Source organism: Somniosus microcephalus, chromosome 22 (assembly GCF_052327205.1).
Source record: "Somniosus microcephalus isolate GS21.2 chromosome 22, FLI_Smic_1.0, whole genome shotgun sequence".
Lineage (NCBI taxonomy): Eukaryota > Metazoa > Chordata > Chondrichthyes > Squaliformes > Somniosidae > Somniosus > Somniosus microcephalus.
Genome location: NC_141008.1, coordinates 51,222,266 through 51,250,045, shown reverse-complemented (window position 1 = coordinate 51,250,045; position 27,780 = coordinate 51,222,266). Strand labels below are relative to the sequence as shown.

The 27,780-nt window shown below is 46.0% G+C and overlaps 1 protein-coding gene across 1 annotated transcript in view; it reads right to left on the bottom strand.

Moving 5' to 3' along the window:
- Positions 1 to 1,913: 1,913 nt before the first annotated feature.
- The window catches only part of ints2 (integrator complex subunit 2), a 63,560-nt gene continuing 37,693 nt past the window's right edge, over positions 1,914 to 27,780 (bottom strand). The window contains exons 13-25 of the mRNA XM_085964699.1: positions 24,016 to 24,150; positions 21,153 to 21,329; positions 19,721 to 19,829; positions 18,510 to 18,614; positions 15,812 to 15,976; positions 13,970 to 14,171; positions 12,376 to 12,501; positions 10,558 to 10,759; positions 9,505 to 9,741; positions 7,077 to 7,184; positions 5,867 to 5,972; positions 3,755 to 3,931; positions 1,914 to 2,465 (exon numbers count right to left, since the gene is read on the bottom strand). Coding sequence (XP_085820825.1) covers positions 2,281 to 2,465; positions 3,755 to 3,931; positions 5,867 to 5,972; positions 7,077 to 7,184; positions 9,505 to 9,741; positions 10,558 to 10,759; positions 12,376 to 12,501; positions 13,970 to 14,171; positions 15,812 to 15,976; positions 18,510 to 18,614; positions 19,721 to 19,829; positions 21,153 to 21,329; positions 24,016 to 24,150 — 2,034 coding nt within the window. The 3' untranslated portion in view covers positions 1,914 to 2,280. The remainder of the gene's footprint in view (positions 2,466 to 3,754; positions 3,932 to 5,866; positions 5,973 to 7,076; positions 7,185 to 9,504; positions 9,742 to 10,557; positions 10,760 to 12,375; positions 12,502 to 13,969; positions 14,172 to 15,811; positions 15,977 to 18,509; positions 18,615 to 19,720; positions 19,830 to 21,152; positions 21,330 to 24,015; positions 24,151 to 27,780) is intronic.

Here is a 27,780-nt window from a genome sequence, read left to right as displayed (position 1 = left end):
CATAATTCCCTTTACTTCTAGGAAACTGTCTATTTCTGTTTTAAATTTATGTAATGATGTAGCTTCTACAGCTTTTTGGGGCAGCATATTCCATGGACCTACCACCCTCTGAGTGAAGTAGTTCCTCCTCATCTCAGTTTTGAAAGAGCAGCCCCTTATTCTAAGACTATGCCCCCTAGTTCTAGTTTCACCCATCATCGGGAACATCCTCCCCGCATCCACCCGATCCAACCCCTTCACAATCTTATATGTTTCAATAAGATCGCCTCTCATTCTTCTGAACTCCAATGAGTAGAGTCCCAATCTACTCAACCTCTCCTCATATGTTCATCCCCGGGATTAACCGAGTGAACCTTCTTTGTACTGACTCGAGAGCAAGTATGTCTTTTCTTAAGTATGGACACCAAAACTGTATGCAGTATTCCAGTGCGGTCTCACCAATACCTCCCTATTTTTATATTTTATCCCCCAGCAATGAAAGCCAACATTCCATTGGCCTTCTTAATCACTTGCTGCACCTGCATACTAACCTTTTGAGTTTCGTGCACCAGGACCCCCAGATCGCTTTGTACTTCAGTACTTTCCAGTTTCTTGCCATTAAGATGATAACTTGTTCTACGATTTTTCCTGCCAAAGTGCATAACCTCACACTTTCCAGTATTGTATTCCATCTGCCAAATCTCTGCCCACTTACTTAGCCTGTCTATGTCCCCGTGCAGGTTTTTTATGTCCTCCTCACTCACTACTTTCCCTCCCATCTTAGTATCATCTGCAAACTTTGACATGTTACACTCGGTCCCCTCCTCCAAATCGTTAATATAGATTGTAAAGAGTTGGGGACCCAGCACTGACCCCTGCGGAACACCACTGGTTACTGATTGCCAGTCTGAGAATGAACCATTTATCCCAACTCTCTGCCTTCTGTTAGATAGCCAATCCTCTATCCATGCCAGAATATTACCCCCAATCCTGTGATTTTTTAATCTTAAGCAATAATCTTGTGTGGCACCTTGTCAAATGCCTTTTGGAAGTCTAAATACACTACGTCCACTGGTTCCCCTTTATCCACCCTATATGTTACTTCCTCAAAGAACTCCAGCACTTCAGCTAGTCCTACTCCCCTGCCCTTTCCCTGTAGCCCTGCAATTTTTTTTTCCTTCAGGTACTTATTCAATTCCCTTTTGAAAGCCATAATTGAATCTGCCTCCACTACGCATTCAGGCAGTGAATTCCAGAGCCTAACCACTCGCTGCGTAGAAGTTTTTCCCTCATGTAGCCTTTGGTTCTTCTGTCCATCACCTTAAATGTGTCCTCTGGTTTTCGACCTTTCCGCCAATGGGAACAGTTTCTCTCCTCTGTCTAGTCCCCTCATGATTTTGAACACCTATCAAATCTCCTCTCAACTTTCTCTGCTCTAGAGAACAACAACCTCAGCTTCTCCAGTCTATCCACATAACTGAAGTCACCCATCCCTGGAACCATTCTTGTAAATCTTTTCTGCATCCTCTCATGCCTTCACCTCCTTCCTAACGTGTGGTGCCCAGAATTGGACACAATACTCCAGTTGAGGCCGAACCAGTGTTTAATAAAGGTTCATCATAATTCCCTTGCTTTTGTACTCTATGCCTCTATTTATAAAGCCTGCCCTGTCACCTTCAACGATTTGTGCACATATACCCTCAGGTCTCTGTTCATGCACCCCCCTTTCGTTTATATTGCCAACTGGACGTTTAAAAATGAACAGAAGGGAGATGGAAAATGGCCATTCTTGTGTTCTCTTCCAAAGAAAAAATGCAGGGGAAGAAAACGTTAGATTGAGGTAAATGAAAGACTACAGTTATCACATTGTGCCATTTCAGATTCTTATGGATTGACATTCAGGTAATTCTAAAGTTTATACATTGAACATCATCCAAAATGTAAATGGGTGATTCTTTATTACAATTATAAGCTGCAGCTCGATGGTCAGAAAATTACTGTGCGTCAGATTATATAAAGGATTCCCTCATTGAAAAAAAGTGTACATTAAAAAAAAAAAATCTCTTGACAAGTCCAAGCTGGTCTAATGGTGGTCATGTGCCAACATTATTGCAATCCATTTCAGTATTCAAAGGGGCTCTGCTGTGCAGCATAACCGAATGCAGCTGCTTCTGATGAAAAGTTGCAGTTTCAACTGTCCCAACACTCGCCAGTCACATTTCCTGACAGCGCACCACACTTTAGATGCTGCAGCGGCTTTCAGATTCTTGATGCGCAGCTTTCATTCCTTGATTTCTGATGCTAAACTCCAACAACAGCTGTGTTTATTATCTCTAGAAATGTTGCTTCAACACGCTGGCACAGAAGCACGTCGGGGTCCAAACTGTCAATAGGTGCGATAGTCTCGCCCTTTTTACTCCTGTCCGAACCTGCACTGCGGTAGAGGTCAGCGGTTACTTCAGACTTCTCCTTTAGATACTTGAGACCTGCATAAAATGTCAGATTTCCCATTGAGTGAATAATCTGCAGTATTTGCCACAAGAGAGCCTATTGTTGAAATGTTTAAGAATGTGCTGCTGTAGGAACTGTCCAGGCTACAATGGCATTGTGGAGCTACCTTCATTTCCTTTAAATCACAGAGGGTCAAGTATTTAAATTTCCAAGCGTGCCGGTCAACTATCGTTTAAAACCACTAGACGTGTATTCAATCACAATCCCACCTGTTTCAAGATCGCATCTCAGCTGCACAGTGGGCAGCACTCTCGCCTTGGAGTTAGAAGGTTGTGGGTTCAAGTACCACTCCAGAGACTTGAGCAAAAAAATCTGGGCTGGCACTCCATGCAGTACTGAGGGAATGCTGCACTGTTGGAGGTGCCGTCTTTCAGATGAGACATTGAACAGAGACCCCATGGCACTATTTTGAAGAGGAGCAGGGGAGTTATCCCCGGTGCCCTGGCCAATATTTATCCCTCAACATCACAAAAACAAATTATGTGGTCATTTTCACATTGCGGTTTGTGGGACCTTGCCGAGTCAAATTGGCTGCCATGTTTCCTACATTACAACAGTGACTGCACTTTAAAAGTACTTCATTGGCTGTAAAGTGCTTTGGGACATCCTGAGGTCATGAAAGGTGCTATAGAAATGCAAGTTTTTTTTTCCCCACAGTTAGGAGGAGGTACCAAGCACAGTGCACCTCCCCCAAGGCTGGTGGTTTGCCTGTAACTGCTGCCAGCCAGATTAGGAGCACAAATCTGGCGGCAGGCTGTCTAGCTACCCTCCTCTTTCAGGAAGTAAGTGTTGCACTGTCCCCGTTCCGACTTTTAAAGCAGCAGAAATGGAGAAAAGCAGCTATTGATTCCATATTGTATTTTTTTTTTTTCTTTCTTTCCCTCTTCTGAAACTAGCGACTCCTGTTTGGATACATTGCCACGTCCTCCAGTACGTCACACATTTTTGAGGGAGGTGCGAGTTAGGAGGCATCAAGGCTGAGCCTCCTGTCCCCACACACGTGTGCACACTTTCCAGCGTGAGTCACTGGCTGGTGATCAGGACCAGGAACCTCGACTGAATTTATATTTTGTTTCCCTTTCCAACCCAATTGTAGACCCCCAATTACTGCTCATCAACTGACTTAATCATGTTTGGGGGTGGGAGGTGTTAGGGGCACTCAAAGCATTATCTCCACTTCTAATGTGTTGCTGCAATGACAGATCTAAAGTCTTACTTTAAAAATCACATTATGTAATGATATAGTTAACACTCAAATACATACGTGTAATGATGGGGTCAATATCCTGTGCTTGAGTGGCAACATGTGAGGCACAGACTTGTCCGGTCTGGATCAATAATGAGGTTACGTCGTCATATAGTGGAGGAAAAGCTCGGCAGAAAGACACCAAGCAGGGCAATGTAGGCATGAAGAAAGCAAACCGCTTAGCCTGGGTCAACACTGTACAGGGAGAGAACAGTACAACAGTGAATAATGCTTCAAAGTTTATTTGGTATGGAGATCCTGAGATTTTACTCTGCAAGTGCCACTCAGACCATCTCTAGCTTAAAACCTCTATTTTATTGATACGGCCAGTTAGTGTTCCTCTGAACCCTCCTAAACTTCAAATACAATCATACAAGCATTTGCTCCACCTGCATCCTCAATGTTTAACGCAAGACCTACCACTCAAGTGCATTCTTTTCCAACACCTCAGAATTGTGGAACACATTACCCTCCATCAGTCTTCATCCTTCAATCTGCAGACTTTTAAAATCCACGCCTGAGGAGTGCCAATTTGTACTTTGAGAGAAAACCCCTGGAATCATTTAAGAACCTCATCTGCTCTCTTCAACCTTGGTAGCGTCCTGTGCTATGGACCTTTTGTCTTGGTTTCTTACATAGTGATTTGGTGCACCGTCCCATTGACGGATGACCTCTGTTTTAGCAGATTACCCTCATTTTGAATTTTTGATTTTGGTTTGGGATTTCTGGAAAATGGGAGCAAATGACTGCTACCTTCCTTCTAGGGGCAAATCCAACATTCAACCCATGTTGGTCTTGCGCAGGCGCTACAGAATGGTTCAGAGCTGCGATGTCAGGAGTTAGAAGATAGCTACCTACCCCCTTGAGGAGTTGAGCAAAGTAGACCTTGCATTGAAAGAAACACAGGCACATACGGGGGGGGGGGGGGATTTTAACTCCCAAAAAAATGGGTGGGTTGGGGTCAGGTGGGAAGTTAAATGGTTAAAAAAACTGAATCCCGACCCGAACCTGCTCACTTCCTGTTTTAACGGAGGAGGGATGGGGGACGGGCAGCCAACCCGCTCCCAGGAGGTGGGTCTCCCATTTAAATATAAGATTGTCACGCCTCAGATTTAACCAGAATTTCAGATTTAACTGTGGCTGGTCATGTTTCTCAGGCCTCGGAGAACCCACCAGCTAAAGTAAGGTGAGGACCGCTGGATCCAGGAGATAAATGCCTTTACACTTACCTCCTGGAGCCAGCGCCCTGCCTCATCCACCCACCCACCATGATCGGAGACCACCCACGAGGCCTCTGATCGCCTTCCCGGGGGCCCCCTGCCCCTGATGATCCTCAGGCCGGCCCCGTTCGTCTCTCCAACACCCCCCACCACCCTCAACAAACAATCCGCCGGCCCGATGCTTCCCTGCTGCCCCCAACCCCCAATCCTCCTCTGGTCCCCAACACCCACCCGATCACTCTCTCCTCTCTGTGGCCTAGTGCCGCAGGCCTACCCGCCTGCAGCCAGCCAGCCTCTCCATCTGGCTGGCTGCGGGTGGGAAACAGACCGTTGAAATGTTAATGCCGTTAAATCTAGCAGAGCCTGCGGGAAACCCGTTCCGGGTTTCCCAACCGCTTCCTAGCCCCCCTGCTCCCAACTCGCCTCCCAATTAAAATTCCGGTCCTAGCCCGTGATATATTTTATGCTAAAAGTAATAAAGGAGATGGGTTTTTTCTTCTCTCCCACATGCTAGCTGTCTTTCATTCTGCCAGTACAATTCACGCTTCATCTAGAGCCATCCTTTGTTTCTTAACCTGTCCCATTACCATCTCCTTTTGCCTTGAATATCTCTTAATCTCTCCTGCCTTCTATCCTATCACAGACCTTCCCTTTTGTTCTTTCATCCCCTCCCCCATTTCCCAGCCTCTAAACTTGCTTTAAAATCTGTTCCATTTCCTGCTTTTTTCCAGTTCTGACGAAAGGTCTTCGACCTGAAACGTTGACTCGGTTTCTCTCTCCACGGATGCTGCCCTGGCCTGCTGAGTTTTTCCAGCATTTCCTGTTGTTATTTCAGATTTCCAGCATCTGCAGTATTTTGCTATTGTAAAAGGAGATGGTTTAATGTGTTACCAGCAGTAGGGGACCTCACCTGTGAGTATTGTTCCCATGACATTGATGGACAAACGGGCTACACTGAGAGACTTGGGTAATGCATACTGGATACACAAGTGGGACAAAAGCTGGATGGCAAATATCTAAACAGAGAAAAGTCATATATTAGAATTTTGTTTTAATTATCACATTTAGGCACCTGTGTATACAGTTACATTTCATTACAGACAGTTAATGATCAATTCAAAATCTGATCAGTACAGTGGGTTTGGCTCAGGAACCTGGTGTTGGATCGAGCATAGACCAATAGGTCTCTGACAGCTGGCACAGAGGAGACCTTCACTGTATCTGGAATGGTACAATTTCAAGCAGAATTTTCATGGAGTAAGAATCCATGGGACAAAACTGCTCACAGTTCAACACAAACCAGCAATCCCACCCGAGGGGGCAGGTAGTGTAAAAAATTAAAAAACAAGTGACACCAGTGCTCCTCCGAGGTTGAGGTTATTTTTGGGGGAAGCTTTAATCTGTATTAAACCTGTGCAATACCTGCGTGGGAAAGTTCGATACCAACATTTCCACAGCTCAGCGAATGCAACAAACTTTAAAAAAGTGAAAACTTAACATGCAGAGGCTGGTCAACTCTCTTACATCTGAAAGTAGAAAGTACCCAATTACTCTGGTGGCAGTGGATTATTTTCCATAATCAGTTTTAAATGAAGTTCATGATGGTACAGTGGTTTTAACACACTGATTCACAAACTGGTCGGAGGTGGGTTTAAAGCCACGACTCTCCTTCTCTAGGCTGTCAGCCAGGCTGGCTCAAGTCTTTGTCTCCCTCACAAACACAAGCGGACCAGAGACACCATTTACTAGCCACAGCTGAGTTTCCCCACCCCCTGCATTGCTAGGAGACTCGAGCATGGATTTTACGCTGTCGGCTGCCTTGGTGTAAAGTGGGCTCGTGGAAGCAGAAAATGGGCAGGAGCTCATTCCCGCTGGAACTTTTCTCACTTTGCGGCCCGTGGTAGTTTTTGGGAATAGCCAGGTGTCGATCAAAGTGCCCATCTCTCAAGCACTTAAAATTAAAATATTAATTTGAAAGTGTTCTGCGCGCTATTTCCTGCCATTCCCGAGTACAGGACGTCAGATTAAATCACATTCATGTGAAGTATGTGCAGGATCACTAGCTGGCCTGCCATACACACAGATACAATAATTACATTTATAGGTAGTTAATGAATTACCTGCTTCTCCAGTTGTGGTTGAGCCAAGAGTTCTGGAATGAAATCCAGGCATATGTGAATGGAAGGAATTCCAGCCACAGTCAGGGGCAGCAGCTCACTTGGGTAACCCTGTGTAAACATCGCCCACAATTAATATTCTACATTTATCAAGACATGGAGCTAATGACCTCACAAAGTTTTTCTGCACTCTGGTAATAAGTGGGAAAGGAGAAATAAACTGGGGTAGAGGGCCAACCTCTGCTGTGGCTCACACCCACTTCTAAGAGAGGAGCTGGCTGTAGATTGCTGTCTGAGGAGAGAAGAAATCTTTTAAGACTCAATAATATATTTAAAATTACAAATGTTATTGAATAAATTTATGTTTAACTTCCCAGGTTTCCTAACCCTCCGCCCCTGAAGGTGCTGCTGATTACCGGTTTATAAATTCACAGTGCCCTGTGTTAAGCTCACTTAAGTGGCTATTCACAAGCAGCGAGTGAGTGAGTACAAGCTTCTTGACCACACAGTGGTGTCAGAACGCACCCGGATTTTACCCTCATCCGAGGTCTGTACACCTTACAACACACGTCATTGAAAAAGGAACCCTTGGGGAGACGGAGGCCTATCACGGCATCCCAACTGCTGTGTCTGCTGTAAGAATGCTATCACTGAGCCAAGTGTCAGAGTTAGAAGGTGGTGGGATCAAGCACCACTGCAGGATTTGAGCACAAGCTAGGCTGACACTGCAGTGCAGTTACCGAGGGAGTGCTGCACTGTCAGAGGTGCCGTCTTTCGGATGAGATTTTAAATGGAGGGCCTGTCTCCTTGTTCGGGTGGACGTAAAAGATCCCATGATACTATGCTGAGATTAGGAAGGGAGTTCTCCCGATGTCCTGGGCAATATTTGTCCATCAACCAGCACCAAAACAGATTAACTGGTTACTGATCTCACTGATGCTTGTGGGACTTTGTGTGTGAACTGACTACTGTGTTTGCCCATAAAACAGCGACTACACTTCAAAAACAAGTCATTGGCTGTGAAGTGCTTTGGGATGTCCTGAGGATGTGAAAGGTGCGATTTGAGGTCTGTAGCTCAGCTCTACACTAGTTGGTGAATTTTCCAACCAAGAAAAGAAAGACTTGCATTATACAGTGTCTTTCACCACCACCGGATGTCTCAAAGCGCTTTACAGCCAATGAAGTACTTTCTGGAGTGAAGTCACTGTTGTAATGTAGGAAACGCGGATGCCAGTTTGCACACAGCAAGCTCCCACAAACAGCAGTGTGATAATGACCAGATAATCTATTTATTTTTGTTATGTTGATTGAGGGATAAATATTGGCCATCGAGGGAGCGGTTTTTCCTTCGTAAAAATAAACCGAATTAGCTAGGATTCCCAGTAAGATCTCAGTTTCAAAATATTACAGGGAGAAGGAAGTTAAACACTCAATAATATCTGTTCCAGTTAGTCTATTGCAAAATGAATGTTTTAATGACAGGACAATTTTCCATGTGGTAAGCATGACGCCACACCCTCAGTTTTCCAGCAAGGTTGGGCTCCATTGGCTCAGCACACAACAAGAGATGCCCATGACTAACTTGCTCGAAGCCACTCTGTAACAAGACTGCACATCCTTGCTTTCTGGGTCCATAACTTAATTGTGTTTGTGGACTACAGTACATTGTTCAGTCAAAAATATAATGTTCCAGCGCAGTACAGAGGGAGTGCTGCACTGTTAGCTGTGCCATCCTTTGTACGAGACATTAAACTGAGGACCCCACCCCACCCACCTGCTCTGGTGGTGCAGGTAGACAGTATAGATCCTATGGCTCACCATTGCGTTCTCCCTGTCTTCTGACTATTCCTCCCTTAACTCCTGGTTTTCAAATCCCTCAATGGCCTCGCCCCTCCCCATCTCTGTAATCTCCTCCAGTCCCACAACCCCCTCCACCCAGAGATATCTGCACCCCTCTAATTCTGGCCTCTTGAGCATCCCCGATTATAATCGGTCCACCATTGGCGGTCGTGCCTTCTGTTGCCTAGGCCCTAAGCTCTGGAATTCCCTCCCTAAACCTCTCCGCCTCTCTTTCCTCCTTTAAGATGCTCCTTAAAACCTACCCCTTTGACCAAGCCTGCCCTAATTTCTCCTTATCAGGCCCGGTGTCAAATTTTGTTTGATAATCGCTCCTGTGAAGCACCGTGGGAAGTTTTACTACGTTAAAGGCGTTATATAAATGCAAATTGTTGTTGTGGTAGTAACCAATACCACCAAAATAGATTAAACCAGTCAATTATCTCACTGCTGTTCGGGGATGTTTCTGGCACGAGTGGTTGCTGCATAACACGGCCGTTGCACTTGTAAAGTAATTCCTCCCGTGAAGCACTAAGAACTTTGACGAGGCCCTGTACAAGTGCAAGTATTTATTGCTTAAATATACAGTACTGACCTGAAAGTGAACGAGTTTGGCAATGTTTGGGTCCGCAATAAACATCTGATGCAGGAGACAGCAGATGAGACACTGCACCTCCCGGACATTGCTCAGTAAAGTCTCTTGATTGTTCTCCGAGAATTCGGACAGGCTGTCCGTTTGGTCCTGCTGCTTCAGGGTCCTTCCTGCACCGCGAGACCTCTCCTCGTCAGTAGGTAAGCAGATCTCCAACAGAATCTGAACGGCCGCACTGTCCTGTAAGGAGAGTCCATTTATGTTAGGCTGTGAGAATCGCCTTTTTCTTCTTACAGTAGCCAAAGCAAAGAATTGTTGTCATTATGTAAAGGCCACACACAAATACATATTTTCTTTCAATTCAACTGGTTGCTATTACTGGTATTTTTTTTATATGGATCACTATAATAATATTCCTTCAGCTTTTTAAAAAAAAAAAAAGTTGTTATGATCTCCCTGAAAGGGCAGTGGAAGCAGATTCAATAATAACTTTCCAAAGGGAATTTGGGATCAAGTTGGCTTCTGACTCACTAACGGGACCTAGAGGGATCGACCTCTCACTGGCATTCTTCCCACCCGGCTCCAGATAATCCTGCAAGCCAATATCCTGGACTGCAGTGCTCGGTGCTGGCAAACCCTGAACTTTTAAGCTGATTAACCCTGGGTGGTACCTCTATAATCGTGCTCAGGAGCCCCTAAACCTGGGCTGTTACCTACCTCCAGCCAAGTTCTGTGGAGAGAGCGAGAGTGCATTTCACATCAGGCAAACGAACGATTTGTGGCTTTTTCAGCAGTTGGGTTTGGAGACTCAAAACGTGGGTTTGTGTGTGGGTCAGACACATGGCTAACTCAAAAAAACGTTCTTCCTTCCACACCACCCTTTGTTTTTGTAAGCTTTTTCCCCCTGCTCCGATTCCCATTCTCCCGGGCTTCAGTCTATCCCAGGACGAACAGTGCTCCACACCCGAGGATGCAGATTACGACCACTCACTTCAGAACACATACCAGACTATATCGGAGACACTGCGGCACAGGTCACCCGACTGCTGGTTTTACCTGGGCTGACAACAAGGCATTTTTCAGCTCCTCTCTCGTGACCTCCGGGGCTTCAGGCTGTCCCACAGCCCCCATGGCGTTGTTCTGATACGGTTTGCTGTCCTGATCCACGTTCTCCTTGAGGTGAGCGCTCAGGTAGGCCTTTGAAGCCAGAAGGTAGCCATTGAGCATGTGCAGGGTAATGTCCATTAGCGGGGGGCACCTGGGGTTAGGACACAAATAAGTAAAAACACTGGAACAACTGGATTGACCATAAAATAGTGGACATGGAACATCACATATCCAGCCAAGCAATAAGCGTTTGTTTTTTTCATGTTTCAATGAAACTTGGGTAACCTGAATCTGAAATTGGAATTTTATTCATTTAGGGGTCAACTCAAAGGCAAAGACCAGAACCAATCCAAACATCACACCCCACAGAACATCGCAGCTACTATGGGAGATGAACCAAGACTCTAAGAATGCTTTGTTTTACTTGGTTACTTCGTACAATGCACAGAGAACTTGCTAAGAGCCCAAGATCCAGAGCTCTGCATAAACATAAGGTTCAGTTCTGGGCACCACACCTTAGGAAGGATATATTGACCTTGGAGGGAGTGCAGCGTAGACTTACCAGAATGATATCTGGACTCCAAGGGTTAAATTACGAGGAGCAATTACACAAACTAGGGATGTATTGCCTGGAATTTAGAAGGTTAAGGAGTGATTTGATCTAAGTTTTCAAGATATTAAGGGAACAGATAGGGTAGAGAGAGAAACTATTTCTGCTGATTGGGGAGTCTAGCACTAGGGGATATGGCCTAAAAATTAGAGCCAAACCTTTCAGGAGTGATGTTAGGAAACACTTCAACATGCAAAGGGTGGTAGAAATTTGGAACTCTCTTTCACAAACGGCAATTGACGCTAGATCAATTGTTAATTTTAAATCGGAGATTGATAGATTTGTTAACCAAAGGTATTAAGGGATATGGGGCGATGTCGAGTATATGGAGTTAGGTCACAGATCAGCCATGATCTCATTGAATGGAGGAACAGGCTCGAGGGGCTGAATGGCCTCCTCCTGTTCCTATGTTCCTAAGAGGCTGCTGGAACAGCCTCCGCTCATCAATACGGCCACAATGGCAAAGCTTCTTCCCTTGAATGCATTGAGCAGATCAGTCTTTCACCAGGACTTCTAAAGGTCACATCCAGGCTGCAAAATAGGTTTGGTAGTGTAGTGGTTAGGTTACTGGACTAATAATCCAGAGAACGCAATATCAAATCCCACCATGGCAGTTTGAGAATCTGAACTTCAGTTAAAAAAAATCTGGAAATAAAAAGCTGGAATCAGTAAAAGTGACCATGAAACTTTCGGATTGTGGTAGAAACCCAACTGGGTTTACTAATGCCCTTTAGGTAAGGAAACCTGCTGTCCTCACCCGGTTCGGCCTGTATGTGACTCCAGAGGCCCACGCCCAATGTGATGACCCTTATCTGCCCTCTGAAGTGGCCTGGCAAGCCACTGGATTGTATCAAAGACTTATCACATGGACTGTAGTGGTTCAAGAAGCCTACGACCACCTTCACAGACCAACTAGGGGATGGGCAATAAATGCCGGCCTTGGCTGTGATGCCCACATCCCGAGGATGAAGAAAAACTGAAAATGCACTAGAGTGTTTAGGAACAGGAAAAAGCCCATTAAGTCCAGCAAGCCCATCACTTTTAGATTGTATCCCAGAATCGTCTGACTGAGAAGCGACAGTGCTACCGAGACAAGCTGATAGACCCTCTTAATACATTTGCTGTGATTTTTGCTCCTCTCACTGTTGGCGACTCACCTGTACACTCTTCGGTCACATCGCAACACAATCAGCGGATCAATCATCAGGTCGTTCTGAGTGTACTTCTGTTGGCGGAGCAGCTTGGATTTTGGCTGCAAGGCATTCACCGTCATCACCCACAGCCTTCACAACACACAGAGACATGACATGTTAGCAGTGCTTCGCAAGGGTTACTGAAAGCAGACAAACCAGTACTCACCGAAGATGCTTACAGAGTGAAGCTCCCTTTACAGTGAACACAGCTAGCGATAAAACTCTTTATAAAGTGAAAGCTTCTAATTGAACCAAATGATTAGGGAAGAGAGCCATATGTTCACGCTGATCATAAACATTTAATTAGCCGTCTCACCACCACGCACTGTAATGTTCTGTTCAAGCCTCGCCGCCATGCTACCTCTCCCCTCCTTCAAAAGGCTCCTTAAACCGTACTTCTTTGGTCTTGTTTTCGGTCACCCCTTAACCCACTGCACAGTGTCTGGTTACTTGTTTTCCATCTCAAGTGCGTTGGGACATTTTATTACATTAAAGAGGTCAGTTTTGTTGTTAATTTAAGACGGTAATGTTGAACTTTTGGAATGAAGACGTGCAGATTTAAAGAATAATGCTGCCCCAATTCACTGCTGAGTGTGAAACAGCCCCATGGAGCAGGGAGAGCCCAGGTTCGATCCCCAGTCTTTGCTGAGTAAGCTGATCTCACCTGGGGCCCTACAGCTGGTCTCAGCGGCCTGGGCCAGAGACAGGAAAGAGAGGAATCAGGGTCCCTGCTCCTAATCACTATTTTGTGAGGACTGTTGGAAACAGTGCATGTGTGAACGGCAAAGTTAAGCTCCACGGTGACGCTATCGACCGTTGCATAGCCTGTGAACACTCACGGTCAAGGTTCACACGCTGAAGATTTGTCATTTAGATGAGGTATTAAAGGGAACTGTACCCCAGTGTGAGTCAGCACCTTCAGGAGAGAGGACAGGAGAATTGTACTAACGAGCTGCATGATATATTTACACAAAAATCTGATTAAAAACAATAGATGTTACTCATTGAGCTACATCAGTGGATTCTCAGTTAGGAACCCCGTGTTCAAATCAGTCTTTGCTGATGTTTACATTGAAAAGTCAATGTGGACGGAGGAAAATTTTTTAAAGCTCACCCGAGTCATTTAGAACAAAGAAGCAAACCAGACTCATACTGACATTACTGGCACTGTGCACTCCCGACTGCTCAACAGAGGAACAGTCCCTGGAGTGAGACTGTGGATAGAGGGGTGCACTTTCGGATGCATATCAGCGAGGGATTATAAAAGAAAACAAAGTTTATAAAATGGTATCAGTAAATTGATACATCACATTAGGAAGATGACAAGAGGCCCCAGAAAAGGCTTTAACAGACCAATTCCTCTTAAGGTTGTTCAACGTGATGATGTTTAAAGGACCAGATAAATGGACTCGGGGACCATTAGCAATGTTCCCACATGCACAGTTTTGCATTTAAAAACCGGCTCACCGGCTGCGCGGGACCTCCAGAGCGCTGCAGTCGCACAGCTTAAAGGGAACATTGACCATTGGGGTAATATCTGAATTAAAGGCACTGCTACCTCCTTGGCATAACGGTGTTGAGAAGCATCCAAAGCTGGCTGACTGTCTGTAGGATTCGTCGGGGAACCCCTGCCTCCAGCAACCGGTACAAATCCAACATCAATGCTTCGGCAAATGGGATCAGCTCGCTGGCCGACAGGAGCGTCAGGTCCTCCAGAGTCTGCATCAGTTGAGTGTAATTGGTAGAAGCCATCTGGAAAGCTGGAGATGACAGGACCAATGGGAATTGTGTAGCAGAAAAGCGAATGATACAATGAAAGGGAATGTTAGAACGCAGGTTATATTACAGGAAAAATCGTAGAGCAAGTTATTATCTTAATGGCAAGAAACTGGAAAGTACTGAAGTACAAAGGGATCTGGGGGTCCTGGTGCACGAAACTCAAAAGGTTAGTATGCAGGTGCAGCAAGTGATTAAGAAGGCCAATGGAATGTTGGCTTTCATTGCTAGGGGGATAGAATATAAAAATAGGGAGGTATTGCTTCAGTTGTACAAGGTATTGGTGAGACCGCACCTGGAATACTGCATACAGTTTTGGTGTCCATACTTAAGAAAAGACATACTTGCTCTCGAGTCAGTACAAAGAAGGTTCACTCGGTTAATCCCGGGGATGAGGGGGTGGACATATGAGGAGAGGTTGAGTAGATTGGGACTCTACTCATTGGAGTTCAGAAGAATGAGAGGCGATCTTATTGAAACATATAAGATTGGGAAGGGGTTGGATCGGGTGGATGCGGGGAGGATGTTCCCGATGATGGGTGAAACTAGAACTAGGGGGCATAGTCTTAGAATAAGGGGCTGCTCTTTCAAAACTGAGATGAGGAGGAACTACTTCACTCAGAGGGTGGTAGGTCCATGGAATATGCTGCCCCAAAAAGCTGTAGAAGCTACATCATTACATAAATTTAAAACAGAAATAGACAGTTTCCTAGAAGTAAAGGGAATTAAGGGTTACGGGGAGCGGGCAGGAATTTGGACATGAGGCTAGGTTCGGATCGGACATGGCCCTGTGGGTAGCGGAGCGGGCCCAGGGGCCGTGTAGCCTGATCCTGCTCCTATTTCGTGTGTCTAATTCTGTTAGATTCAGGAGATGGTTCTGTGATAGTAGATTGGCGGTTAGGATCAGATCAGCCATGATCTTATTGAATGGCGGAGCAGGCTCGAGGGGCCGATTGGCCTACTGCTGCTCCTATTTCTTATGTTCTTATATTCACAAATGCCTGGCTAATACAAAATAAGTGGAAACTATAATGTCCCTTTGCGGTGGTGACAGTGTCCTCCGTCCATTATCAGGTAGGCCAGAAACAACACAAGCTGAACCGGCATTTCCCTGACTGAATTCTCCAGGCTGCACTGTCTGCTGCGCATAAGTAATATTTCCATCCCTTTCACAGAAGCCTCTCAGGGTCAAGATTGATTACAATTTGTGCTTATTTTTGGACACCAAGGGAATTTTTTGGACACTTAAAGGAATCAAGGGATATGAGAATCGGGCAGAAAGGTGGAGGTGAGGTAGAAGATCAGCCATGATCTTACTGAATGGCGGAGCAGGCTCGAGGGGCCGTGTGGCTGACTCCTGCTCCTATTTCTTATGTTCTTATGGCCGATTTGTATCAAAAGGCCAGCTGGATACAATATACATGCACGATGCCAAAATACTCTCTTCCCGTGAAATGTTCAGACATTTTTCTACTACTAGTGATGTTTGAACGATTTATAGGTGTCATCTGAACTCCTCAGACACCCGCACAATCATCCCCTTTTCTTAAAATGCACGTCAGCCGAGTTCCGAGGCCTCTCTGGTTTGTGCGCGTAATCCCCGAGTCAGTTTTCGTGCTGTTACCTTCCTGCAGCTTCTTGGGCGAGTGACGTTTGGCCCGGCTGGTCAGCATTATCCTGCCGAGCAGCGCGTCTGTGCCCGTCACTTCCTCCTCGCACATCCAGTCGTCCACCATGCACAGGTGAGGATAGTTGGTGGCTAGCAGACGCAGCAGTGCAGAGTGCAGGCCTAAGGGACAGGAAAACCTCGTCAGTTCAGGATGTGCCTTGCGGTACATAGATCACGTCTTGCCTGACATCTGAATTACAGGAAACTTTCTGATATCTGGCACCGACGTGTTGCCAATCTATCAAAACTGCCGGACATACAAAGTTAATGTTGAAGCATACGGAGGTTTTCATCTCCGTATCTGACAACAAACACTGTTGCTTAGCAACAGCTTCTAATGAGTCGGCTGCAGCTGCAAGCGTCTCTAGCTGAAGCTGTTGCTATAGCTACAGGCCTTGCAGTGGCTGACTGGGAAAAAAAAAGAACAAGATCTAAAAAAACTTACAGAAAACGGTTCCTGATTTTTGCCGTTAGATCGAGTATTCCAGACATACAACCTCCGGATAAACCAAAGTTTCCTGTAGCAATATTATTTAACGCAGTCATTCCTCGTTGTACTCCTGATCTATTGTGACCCCCCCACCCCCCTCCTCCCACTTGTTCGAACACACATTTTTTAGTGCTCCCAGAGAAGCCATTTAAAACACCCACTTGGCCAACACTCTGCTTTACACTGCTATACGTTTCCACCATGTCTGGTGCTTGACTTGAAAGAAAGAAAGAAAGACTTACATTTATACAGCGCCTTTCACGACCACCAGACATCCCAAAGTGCTTTATGGCCAATGAAGTACTTTTGAAGTGTTGTAATGTGGGAAACGCGGCAGTCAATTTGCGCACAGCAAGCTCTCACAAACAGCAACGTGATAATGGCCAGATAATCTGTTTTAGTGACATTGATTGAGGGATAAATATTGGCCAGGACATCAGGGAGAACTCCCCTGCTCTTCTTTGAAATGGTGCCGTGGGATCTTTTACATCCACCTGAGAGGGCAGACGTCGGTTTAACGTCTTGTCTGAAAGACGGCACCTCCGACAGTGCAGCACTCCCTCAGCACTGCACTGGGAGTGTCAGCCTGGAGTGAGACTAGAACCCGCAACCTTCTGACTCAGGCGAGAGTGCCACCAACTGAGCCAGGGCTGACACATGAACTAATTATAGTCCCCACTCCAGGCTGGCAGCTACCTGTACAACTTCACTGAAACTTTATATGGCTCTTTTCTAAAAAGGATCCAACATCATGTTAAAAGAGGGAGTTAATCGTTTGGAGGACTGTAGCTGTATTTTTGCATTAGATTACAGGGCAGCCATGTAGGGCAAGTGAGTGGGGCAAGTCCAATCTCCGTGCTCCCCCCACCTCTGCTGAAATGCTCATGCTTGCTGGGGTTTGATCTCACCGACAGCAGCGGCATCCTTGTAGCTCACATGGCGGTTCTTCACCTGCGTGTATTAACAGCGAATGCTGGAAGGCAACATATCCAAACCCGAGCCTGTCCGCAACCAGTGTCCACACACTTTCCAGCAGGGTCAATGGACAGTGACTGTGAGTCGCAACTCTGCCCGTCTTTTTATCCCTCTCTCTGGCCCAGGGTTGCTGAGCAATGTTCCCTCTAATTTTTATTTTAGGTGCGTGGTCCCTTTAACTGACTGCGCAGCCCATTCACATTTTCACGCATGCGCAGTTTCTTCAATGTAAAGGCCGACGAGCGGCCTGCGCGGGACCTCCAGCCCGCGGTGTGGCCGTGCAGCTTAACGGGAACATTGGTGCAGAGTCCAATTTTAAGCATCCAAATCACTACCCCAGCTCAGACTCACTAACTCAGCACAAACCCGAAACCTTCCCCGATTGGAATAGCCCAGTACCACACCAGGCACCACCTTTACCCAGGGCCCAGTACCACACCAGGCACCACCTTTACTCAGGGCCCAGTACCACACCAGGCACCACCTTTACCCAGGGCCCAGTACCACACCAGGCACCACCTTTACCCAGGGCCCAGTACCACACCAGGCACCACCTTTACTCAGGGCCCAGTACCACACCAGGCACCACCTTTACCCAGGGCCCAGTACCACACCAGGCACCATCTTTACCCAGGGCCCAGTACCACACCAGGCACCACCTTTACCCAGGGCCCAGTACCACACCAGGCACCACCTTTACCCAGGGCCCAGTACCACACCAGGCACCACCTTTACCCAGGGCCCAGTACCACACCAGGCACCACCTTTACCCAGGGCCCAGTACCACACCAGGCACCACCTTTACCCAGGGCCCAGTACCACACCAGGCACCACCTTTACCCAGGGCCCAGTACCACTCCAGGCATCACCTTTACCCAGAGCCCGGCATCACCTTTACCCAGGGCCCGGCACCACCTTTACCCAGGGCCCGGCACCACCTTTACCCAGGGCCCGGTATCACTCCAGGCACCACCTTTACCCACTAAGCTATTGGAAGACCTATACTCATAACATCTAGAGATGAATTCCAACGGAATCTTGTTTCAATGGGGCTGGATGGATTAAAAAAAAACATTTATAACAAGACACATCTTCAATTACAAATGGCTGCACCAGGTCCGAGTATTGGGGCTGGGTTGCAATGTGCTTAGATCGGAACCTGTAGATTCCAATGTAGTTTGTCTTTACCTCCCAGCTCCTGTTGAAGCCCCTGTGCCTGGCGAATCAAGTACTTGATAGGAATCTGGTCCATCAGCGCTGCAGAGTAGGACTTGGGCTTCTTCTGTATTGTAGCTATATGCAAGAGTGATGGAAATAGTTAGCACGTCCACCAATGACCCACTTCGACAGACACGGAGTCGGAGCAGCAATCCAAACATTTCAAATAAAAAATCCAGGCTTCAAATAAGAAAAGTAAAACCTTCATTAGGTCAACTCAATTTGATAAAACAAATTGCTGGTAGCTATCAGGCTAACTTAAAGAAAGAAACAAAGAATATTGCATTTATATAGCGTCTTTCACGACCTCAGGGTATCCCAAAGCGCTTTACAGCCAATGAAGTACTCTTGTAGTGCAGTCGCTGTTGTAATGTGGGAAACACGGCAGCTAATTTGCACACAGCAAGCTCCCACAAACAGCAATGTGATAATGAGCAGATAATCTGTTTTTTGTGATGTTGATTGAGCCATAAATATTGGCCAGGGCACCAGGGAGAACTCCCTTGCTTTTCTTCCAAATAGTGCCGTGGGATCTTTTATGTCCACCTGAGAGGGCATCCAAACGTCTCATCCGAAAGACAGCACCTCCAACCCTCAATACGACATTGAAGAGTCAGCCTGGATTTTGTGCTCAAGTCCCTGGAGTGGGGCTTGAGCCCACAACCTTCTGACTCGGAGGCGAGAGTGTCAACACTGAGCCATGGCTGACACGGATATCTGACGAAAGGTCATCGACCTGAAACGTTGACTCGGTTTCTCTCTCCACAGATGCTGCCCTGGCCTGCTGAGTTTTTCCAGCGTTTTCTGTTGTTATTTCGGATTTCCAGCATCTGCAGTATTTTGCTATCGTATTGGGTTATCTTACTGTATGGGGAAGACCACGTTTGGTCTGCCCTGCTTCTGCAGGCCGGTCTGTTGGTGGGGTGAGAGAGAAAAAGAAAAAATCAAGACCAGCCAGCCAGATACGAGACCTGTTTCCCTCGAAAGCTACACCGACTGTAGGTCAACGTGGAGGTGCCTGCAGAGGAGTGTGTGTGTGTGTCTCAGCCTACCTGCCTTTAACATGGGCTACTGTACCTATGGAGAGAAATCCTTGGGATGGCGGGGAGGGGGGGGGTAAACGAGAGGAAAGAGGTTAAAAAGAAACGCTCTCCCCGGGTGAGGCAGAAACACACACATACCTAATGACTTCACGTTGGACAATAGAGTCTCCTCGTATGAAAGTGTGTAATAGAGGACCAGCAGCTGGGCTGTGATGCTGTGTCTCTGTCGACATCGGTTGTTCTCGCCCTATGTACAAGCACAGGAAAATGACTAAAGCGGCTCCCTCGAAATGGTCGACTTTGTATTTAATGCTCGATGCCCTCGTAATTTTCACATGCGCTCTTCAGATACAACTTTAAAACAAATCCACATTCAACAAAGTGCTGAATAATGAGAATACGTCATACGACTAAAATAATTTGTTACATCTAAGATTAAAGTGAGGGACTGTTCAGTGGAAAGAAAACCCTTCACCGGGGTGGAATTTGTGTCATTCTGTTTCTAGTCACATGCAGCTCTGCAGGAATACCAGTTAGAAAGCACAAATTAAACCACTGCGGGTTCAGTCACCCATAATGTGACAATTCCATACCAACAAACCCAAAACCAGAAATCATACTGGGTTGGAGAATGGGCATGCCATCATAACGCTCCCACTCATTTTAAAACTGGCAATTAAATTTCTGATTCAGGGTTAGGAGTTTGAATATTAGCATTTTATTTTTGCTCGGAAGGTTTGTAGCCCTTTACTGGGGTACGGTTCCACAGGCAGCGATTGTCGTCTAGAAGCTCAGCCAAGTGGCCATTCTTCCTGCCTTGGCACAGAGTTTCGGCAGGCTATACAACTGTGGTGGCATCACACCAAGCCTAATCCTGTCCTTACCTGGTGTTTACACACATGCAAGGGGGTCGGTCGCTGCATAGCAATCGAGAATGGAAATCCTTGCAAGTTTTCCCCTCATGCTGCCCCAGTCAAACACAGTGCAGACTGGGATTGAATATGGGACCTTCCTCGTCTGTATAGCTCAGACACAGTGGACACGATTCTCCTGTGTTTAATGCACCAGTTCCCAAGGCATTATTGTCCAAGGATTAGGAGCGGAAACTCGTAACACTGTGCAACTTCCCTCCCTCGATTAGCTGCAAGCATCAATTTCCCACGTGGCAGTAAAGCTTGGTGCTCATATAAGCTATTTAAACGAGCTGAATCTGGAAACACGGGCGGGTTTGAAGAGGGGGAGCAGGCCTGTGACTCTAAACCGTGGTGGGGGGGGGGGGGTGGGAAGGCAGGACAGGAGCAATGTTCCTTTTAAGCTGTGCGGCCGCGCAGCGCTCTGGAGTTCCAGCACAGCTGGCTCACTGGCTTTAAATGGGAAAAACCGCGCACGTGCGGTATTTTGAATGGGCCACGCACCCAAAAATGATTAAAGGGAACATTGGATAGGAGAGCAATCTTTTTCATGTTTCCAAAAACAAAATGCAATATCGAGGTACAGTATTCCACTAGCATGAACCACAACTTGCAACACTTCATTTCAGACCCGCTGGCTTTACAGATACTGATCTCACCCAAGTAAGGCCGTTGAATACATTGAGGACCTCCTGTTCTGTGATTGGTTGGTTTGTGGCTTCAGGGTTAGCCTTGGATGCTGGGGTTAGGATGGAGTTGATGTAAACGTCGATCAGAGGGATTAGCTGAGGGTGCAGAGGGGTTGTCGTCTCACACATCTGTCTGTAAATCCAATCCTAAAAAGTGTAAATCAACAAATAATTTTGAAAAATGCAATATTTATTCCCATCAGCTTTCATAAGAAGCACCAACCACAGTGGGTTTGTCACTGGATTGCAGACAGAATTCCCAGTGTCCTTAATTACGGGTTTGGGATTGCTCACCAGGCTATGTCCTGAGTGGGGACCAGGCATTTCCCAGATACACAAACCCATCAGAAGCTGGACCGAGAAGGACAGTGTTCATTTGACTTGGGACCCTTACAGCAGAGACTTTCATGCTAATAGTCTAGGCTGGATTCACACCCAGGTGCCTGAATGTTAGATATTTATTCATGTGTATTAATGATGATGGTACAGGTATTCCATATCCATACCTACAGAACCTCCCGTTATCTGCAACAGACATCACAGGAGAAGCACAGTCAGAGAAATGAGACACGCTTCAGGCACCGACCCATTTTCAGTATGAATTCAGGCTATTCTCCCTGCTCCGCACCAAGGCTAGAGTAATCACATCACTTATTTTGCCACACAAGCCTTTCTACATTTTCTTACTAAGGGGATTAAACTTTTCTTAACAATTAATCCTCCTTCCTCAGTCCAAGACAGATGAAGGACAAGTAGCCTCCAGGACATGGCTTGTGACCGTCGGGGAAGGTCAGCGGGGATTGCAAGAGAGTGATACTGACTTGCCTTGCAATGTTTTCCCTCCTACCCACCGCTCCTCAGTGCTGACCCAGATTAAAGATAAAGAATTCAACAGTTGGAGATCACGGGACTTCAATCCCAACGGCACGGGGCCAAAGTGCAGTTAAGAGCAGCACTGCTGCAAGTGTCTTTTAGTCTCTAGTTTAATACAATCACTTCAATCATTTCTCCCATTAATCAGCAGGAATGTATTTCTATTCTTTGTGCCCAAAGCATTCTCAACAGAGGGGGCAGGCAATTCACTGTTTTATAGCTTTCACCTTGGTGCTGTTCTGTAACCGATGGCTTGACCCAGTTTCATAGCTTCCCTTTGTGCCTGTGGATTGGCACATAGCTCCTGTTTTGGCTCCTCCATACGTCAGCCAATCATGTTTTTTTGTACCTTTCTCTGCAATCTTTTTCTTTCACACAGTGAATTAGCATTAAGCTGAATCCTTGTAATAATATACTGTAGATTGCTCCAGCTAGCCAGTACCTGGTTTATATTTTCTGGCCCTGAATCAAATCCTCAGAAGCAGAAGAGTGTGCACAAAGCTACACTCTCGGCCTCTGAATTTTACATGCTGCGAGCACAAATCAGTTAAAAGCAATTCTAAACTCAAACCAGGTTTGACACTACGTTAGTGTTATACTCCATAAAGTGGTCAAGATAATTACAGATGAGAAAGCTATTTGGCCCATTTTGGTTATCGATCCAGAAAGACCCTACATGCCACAGCCATTAACTGTTTCCTAAACCATTGCTGGATTGTCACCCATACTATATCTAGGAGATACATTCTGTGTATTAATCATTCAGTGTAATAGTTTGTGCTGCTGTCCCATGGGGTACTCTTGCAATTTAGTTTGAACATCATAATAACAGAAGAATTAGGAGCAGGAGTAGGCCATTCGGCCCCTTGAGCCTGCTCCGCCATTCAATAAGATCATGGCTGATCTTTGACCTCAACTCCACCTTCCCGCCCGATCCCCATATCCTTTGATTCCCCTAGAGTCCAAAAATCTATCGATCTCAGCCTTGAATATGCTCAACGACTAAGCATCCGCAGCTTTTTTCAACTCATCTTATTGAGGTAATGTTCTGGATCCCCTCATTTTCCATAACGTTTACTACCTTTCATACCTCACATCTCAGGTACCTTTTAAGGCTGTAAAGTCAATTTCTCCAGTCTTTTTCTCATAACTCAACCTCTTACAACAGGGATCAGCCCACAGTCAAACCCAAGTGGCGCGAGACTCCTCCACCATGGGGGAGAGGGGTGGGGGCTTCACACTGCTCTGCTCCACTGTCAGGTTGGGACTCGACTCCAGAGTTGTACCGACACGTTTGTGTTGCTAAGTAGAAATCACTTTGTAGTGACGCAAACATCGCAGTACTTCCTTAACACTAAGATTATTTGTTGGGTTTCTAAGTTGCTGCCATGAAACCTCATCACAAACATACAATGGGAATATCAATCATTTCATTTCCAGCATTATTTCTCACTTCATTGTAATGTCTTTGCAGGGACAAATTAGGAATAAAACACATAATATATAATTTAAATCTTACATAGAATGTACAGCACAGAAACAGGTCATTCAGCCCAACTGGTCCATGTCAGTGTTTATGCTCCACACGAGCCTCCTCCCTCCCCATATATTTTGCATAGGGCATGCACTTGCTGTCCACAAAGCTTACTTCCTGTTGCTACAATTTTTGGTCACATTTCTGTGTCATAATTTACCACTGTAGTTTGCTATGTAAACATTTCCTATTAAAATTTGTTATGTCAACTGTCACAATGTATTTGCGGGCTCTGGCCACTAGGTGGCTACATGCAGCGAGTTTCTGAAGTCTCCTTCCCAGCTCCGTCACCATCTTGTATACTAAAAAGAACCTTACATTCATCGACTGACCGTGGGTGATGCCATGAGCAAACTACAAGTCCCTATTATATTAAAAATAATACAATTCTGAATACAATAAATGCAAGTAAAAGTACTTCCGTACCTTGATGGAAACCTTGTGCTTGGTGAAAGCACGACTTCTTAATAACTGGTAAATACAGTGTATGGGCAAGAACCCAGTGATGGTGGCAGTCAGGTTGCTGGTAACAGGTACACGCACGGCGTGGGCAGTAACTACCTAAAATTAGAAAGAAATACGAGAATGTGATTAGCATGTCATTAAATTTAATATTCAAAATTAAAGACCCTCGTTTAAAAATTTATCCCACACATTACATCGCACAATGGCAGGAAGGAGGTTTACATGCGTCATCCTTCTACCTACCCAAGTTCCTGCTCTTTGGCCTGCAGGAGGTACTGAGGTACTTCACCCCTAGCCAGGCAAGAGTCGGCACCATCACTGCACACAACCCGGTAACTTGTTGTGAAGGGGCACCAGGAGATATCTGGAAATGCACCAACTTTCTGAACAGCTGGACATTCCACTAAATGATGGGGCAACTGAGACAGGATGAAAGGCATTTTCTCATTTTCAAACTCGTGCTCCAAATATATAACTTGAAAACTGAAAGAAAGGCAGATTGTATTTCTATAGCGCCTTTCACAACCACCGGACGTCTAAAAATGCTTTACAGCCAATGAAGTACTTTAAAAAAAAGAAGTGTAGTCACTGTTGTAATGTAGGAAACACGGCAGCTAATTTGTGCACAGCAAGATCCCACAAACAGCAATGTGATAATGGCCAGATAATCTGATTTTAGTGATGTTGATTAAGGGATAAATATTGGCCAGGACACCAGGGAGAACTCCACTGCTCTTCTTCGAAATAGTGCCGTGGGATCTTTTACATCCTCCTGAGAGCAGACGGGGCCTTGGTTTAACATCTCATCCGAAAGACGGCACCTCTTGACAGTGCCGTACTCCCTCAGTACTGGATTGGGAGTGTCAGCCTAGATTTTTGTGCTCAAGTCTCTGGAGTGGGACTTGAACTCACGACCTTCTGACTCCGAGGCGAGGGTGCCACCAACTGAGCCACGGCTGACACTAACAGAGAAAAAAATGATTTAAAAAGCCAGCACAGAGGGCGAGAGCTCTAACTCTCAGTGCTATGGAGTGGGATGAGGCACGGTTGGTCTCCCAGTCCCCAGTCAGTTGGGGTATCCTGCCTGGTTGGTGTCTCACGCATCCTGGAAATTAACCCAAGGCACACTGGCACAACACTGAGCACCAGACTGTATCTGCACTCTCCAAGTAGCAAAGATACGAATCTAGGTGACCTGAAAAAAAGTCAACTATTTAAAATTTGTATTACAAAAGGTTAATGTTTCCTAACTCAGTTTCTATAGAACTTGTCTGTGCGCAGCACTGTGCCTCCCCCACACAAGCAGAAATAAAGCCAGTTGCACCCACGTAAACTGATCACATACTGGTTTCTGCCTAATTGGTAACTGTGTTTAATATTTTCCTTCTCATTTGCACCTACTGCTCCTGACTCATGCTGGGGTATGTCTCCACAGCAGCCGCTTGTGTGGTACCTTGCTTTATGTGGGGGCTGAGACAGTGAGCATCAGCTGGTGTCACCCAATGTTCACATGCATGCATATTTCATGCACGATTCACTGGGTGGCATTCAGGTGCAAGAATCCCAGACAATTCTTCCCCTCCCAAGCCCAGGAATACGGAGACCCTACTGTTGCCCCAGCTCAGTTAACTCAGTACAAATTGGGATTCCATACCGGGAACGGTAGCGTAGTGGTTATGTTACTGGACTAGTAATCCAGAGGCCTGGACTAATGATCCAGAGACGCGAGTTCAAATCCCACCACAACAACTGTACTTAAATAAATCTGGAATAAAAAGCTAGTATCAGTAATGGTAACCATGAAACTATTGGATTTGTCGTAAAAACCCATCTGGTTCACTAATGTCCTTTAGGGAAGGAAATCTGCCATCCTTACCCGGCCTGGCCTATGTGACTCCAGACCCACAGCAATGTGGTTGACTCTTAACTGCCCTCTGAAATGGCCGAGCAAGTCACTCAGTTGTAACTAACCGCTACGAAACAAAATAATAAGAATGAAACTGGACGGACCACCTGGCATTGACCTCGGCACCGGCTACGGACACGGCAACGGCACACCCAGCCCAGTCAACCCTTCAAAGTCCTCCTCACCAACATCTGGGGACTAGTCAAGCTATAGCCTGACAGTCATACTCACAGAATCATACCTTTCAGCCAATGTCCCAATCTCCTCCATCACCATCCCTGGGTATGGCGACACAGTGGTATACAGTCGGGAAGGAATGGCCCTGGGAGTCCTTAACATTGACTCCGGACCCCATGAAGTTTCATGGCTTCATAGAAACATAGAAGATAGGAGCAGGAGTAGGTCATTCGGCCCTTCGAGCCTGCTCCGCCATTCAATGAGATCATGGCTGATCATCCAAATTCAGTACCCTGTCCCTGCCTTCTCCCCATACCTCTTTAGCCTTAAGAAATATATCCAACTCTTTTTTGAATATATTTAATGAACTGGCCTCCACCGCCCTCCGTGGCAGAGAATTCCACAGGTTCACCACTCTCTGGGTGAAGAAATTCCTCCTCATTTCAGTCCTAAATGGCTTACCCCTTATCCTTAGACTATGACCCCTGGCTCTGGACTCCCCGGCCATCATAAACATCCTTCCTGCATCTAGTCTGTCCAGGCCTGACAGAATTTTATAGGTTTCGATGAGATCCCCTCTCAATCTTCTAAACTCCAGTGAGTATAAGCCCAATCGACACAATCTCTCCTCATACGTCATTCCTGCCATCCCAGGTATCAGCCTGGTGAATCTTCGCTGCACTCCTTCCATGGCAAGAACGTCCTTCCTCAGGTAAGGCGACCAAAACTACACACAATACTCAAGGTGCGGTCTCACCAAGGCCCTGTACAACTGTAGCAAGACATCCTTGTTCCTGTACTCGAACCCTCTTGCTACGAAGGCCAACATACCATTTGCCTTCTTAACCGCCTGCTGCACCTGCATGCTTACCTTCAGCGACTGGTGCACAAGAACACCCAGGTCTCTTTGCACTTCCCCTTCTCCCAATCTATTGCCATTCAAATAATAATCTGCCTTCCTGTTTTTGCCACCAAAGTGGATAACCTCACATTTATCCACATTATAGTGCATTTGCCATGTTTCTGCCCAGTCACCCAATCTGTCCAAATCGTACTGGAGTTTCATGACATCCTCCTCACAGCTTACCCTCCCACCCAGCTTTGTGTCGTCTGCAAATTTGGAGATATTACATCCAATTCCCTCGTCCAGATCATTAATATATATTGTGAACAGCTGGGGTCCTAGGACCGATCCTTGCGGTACCCCACTAGCCACTGCCTGCCACTCGGAAAACGACCCGTTTATTCCAACTCTTTGCTTTCTGTCCGCCAACCAGTTCTCTATCCAAGTCAATACCTTGCCCCCAATCCCATGTGCCTTAATTTTGCATGCTAATCTCTTATGTGGGACCTTATCGAAAGCCTTCTGAAAGTCCAAATACACCACATCCACTGGTTCTCCCTTATCTATTTTACCAGTTACATCCTCAAAAAATTCCAGATTAGTCAAGCATGATTTACCTTTTGTAAATCCATGTTGACTTTGTCCGATCCTGTCACTGCTTACCAAGTGCTCTGCTATTACATCTTTTATAATAGATTCTAGCATTTTCCTCACTACCGATGTCAGGCTTACCGGTCTATAATTCCCCGCTTTTTCTCAACCACCTTTTTTGAATAGTGGGGTAACATTAGCTACCCTC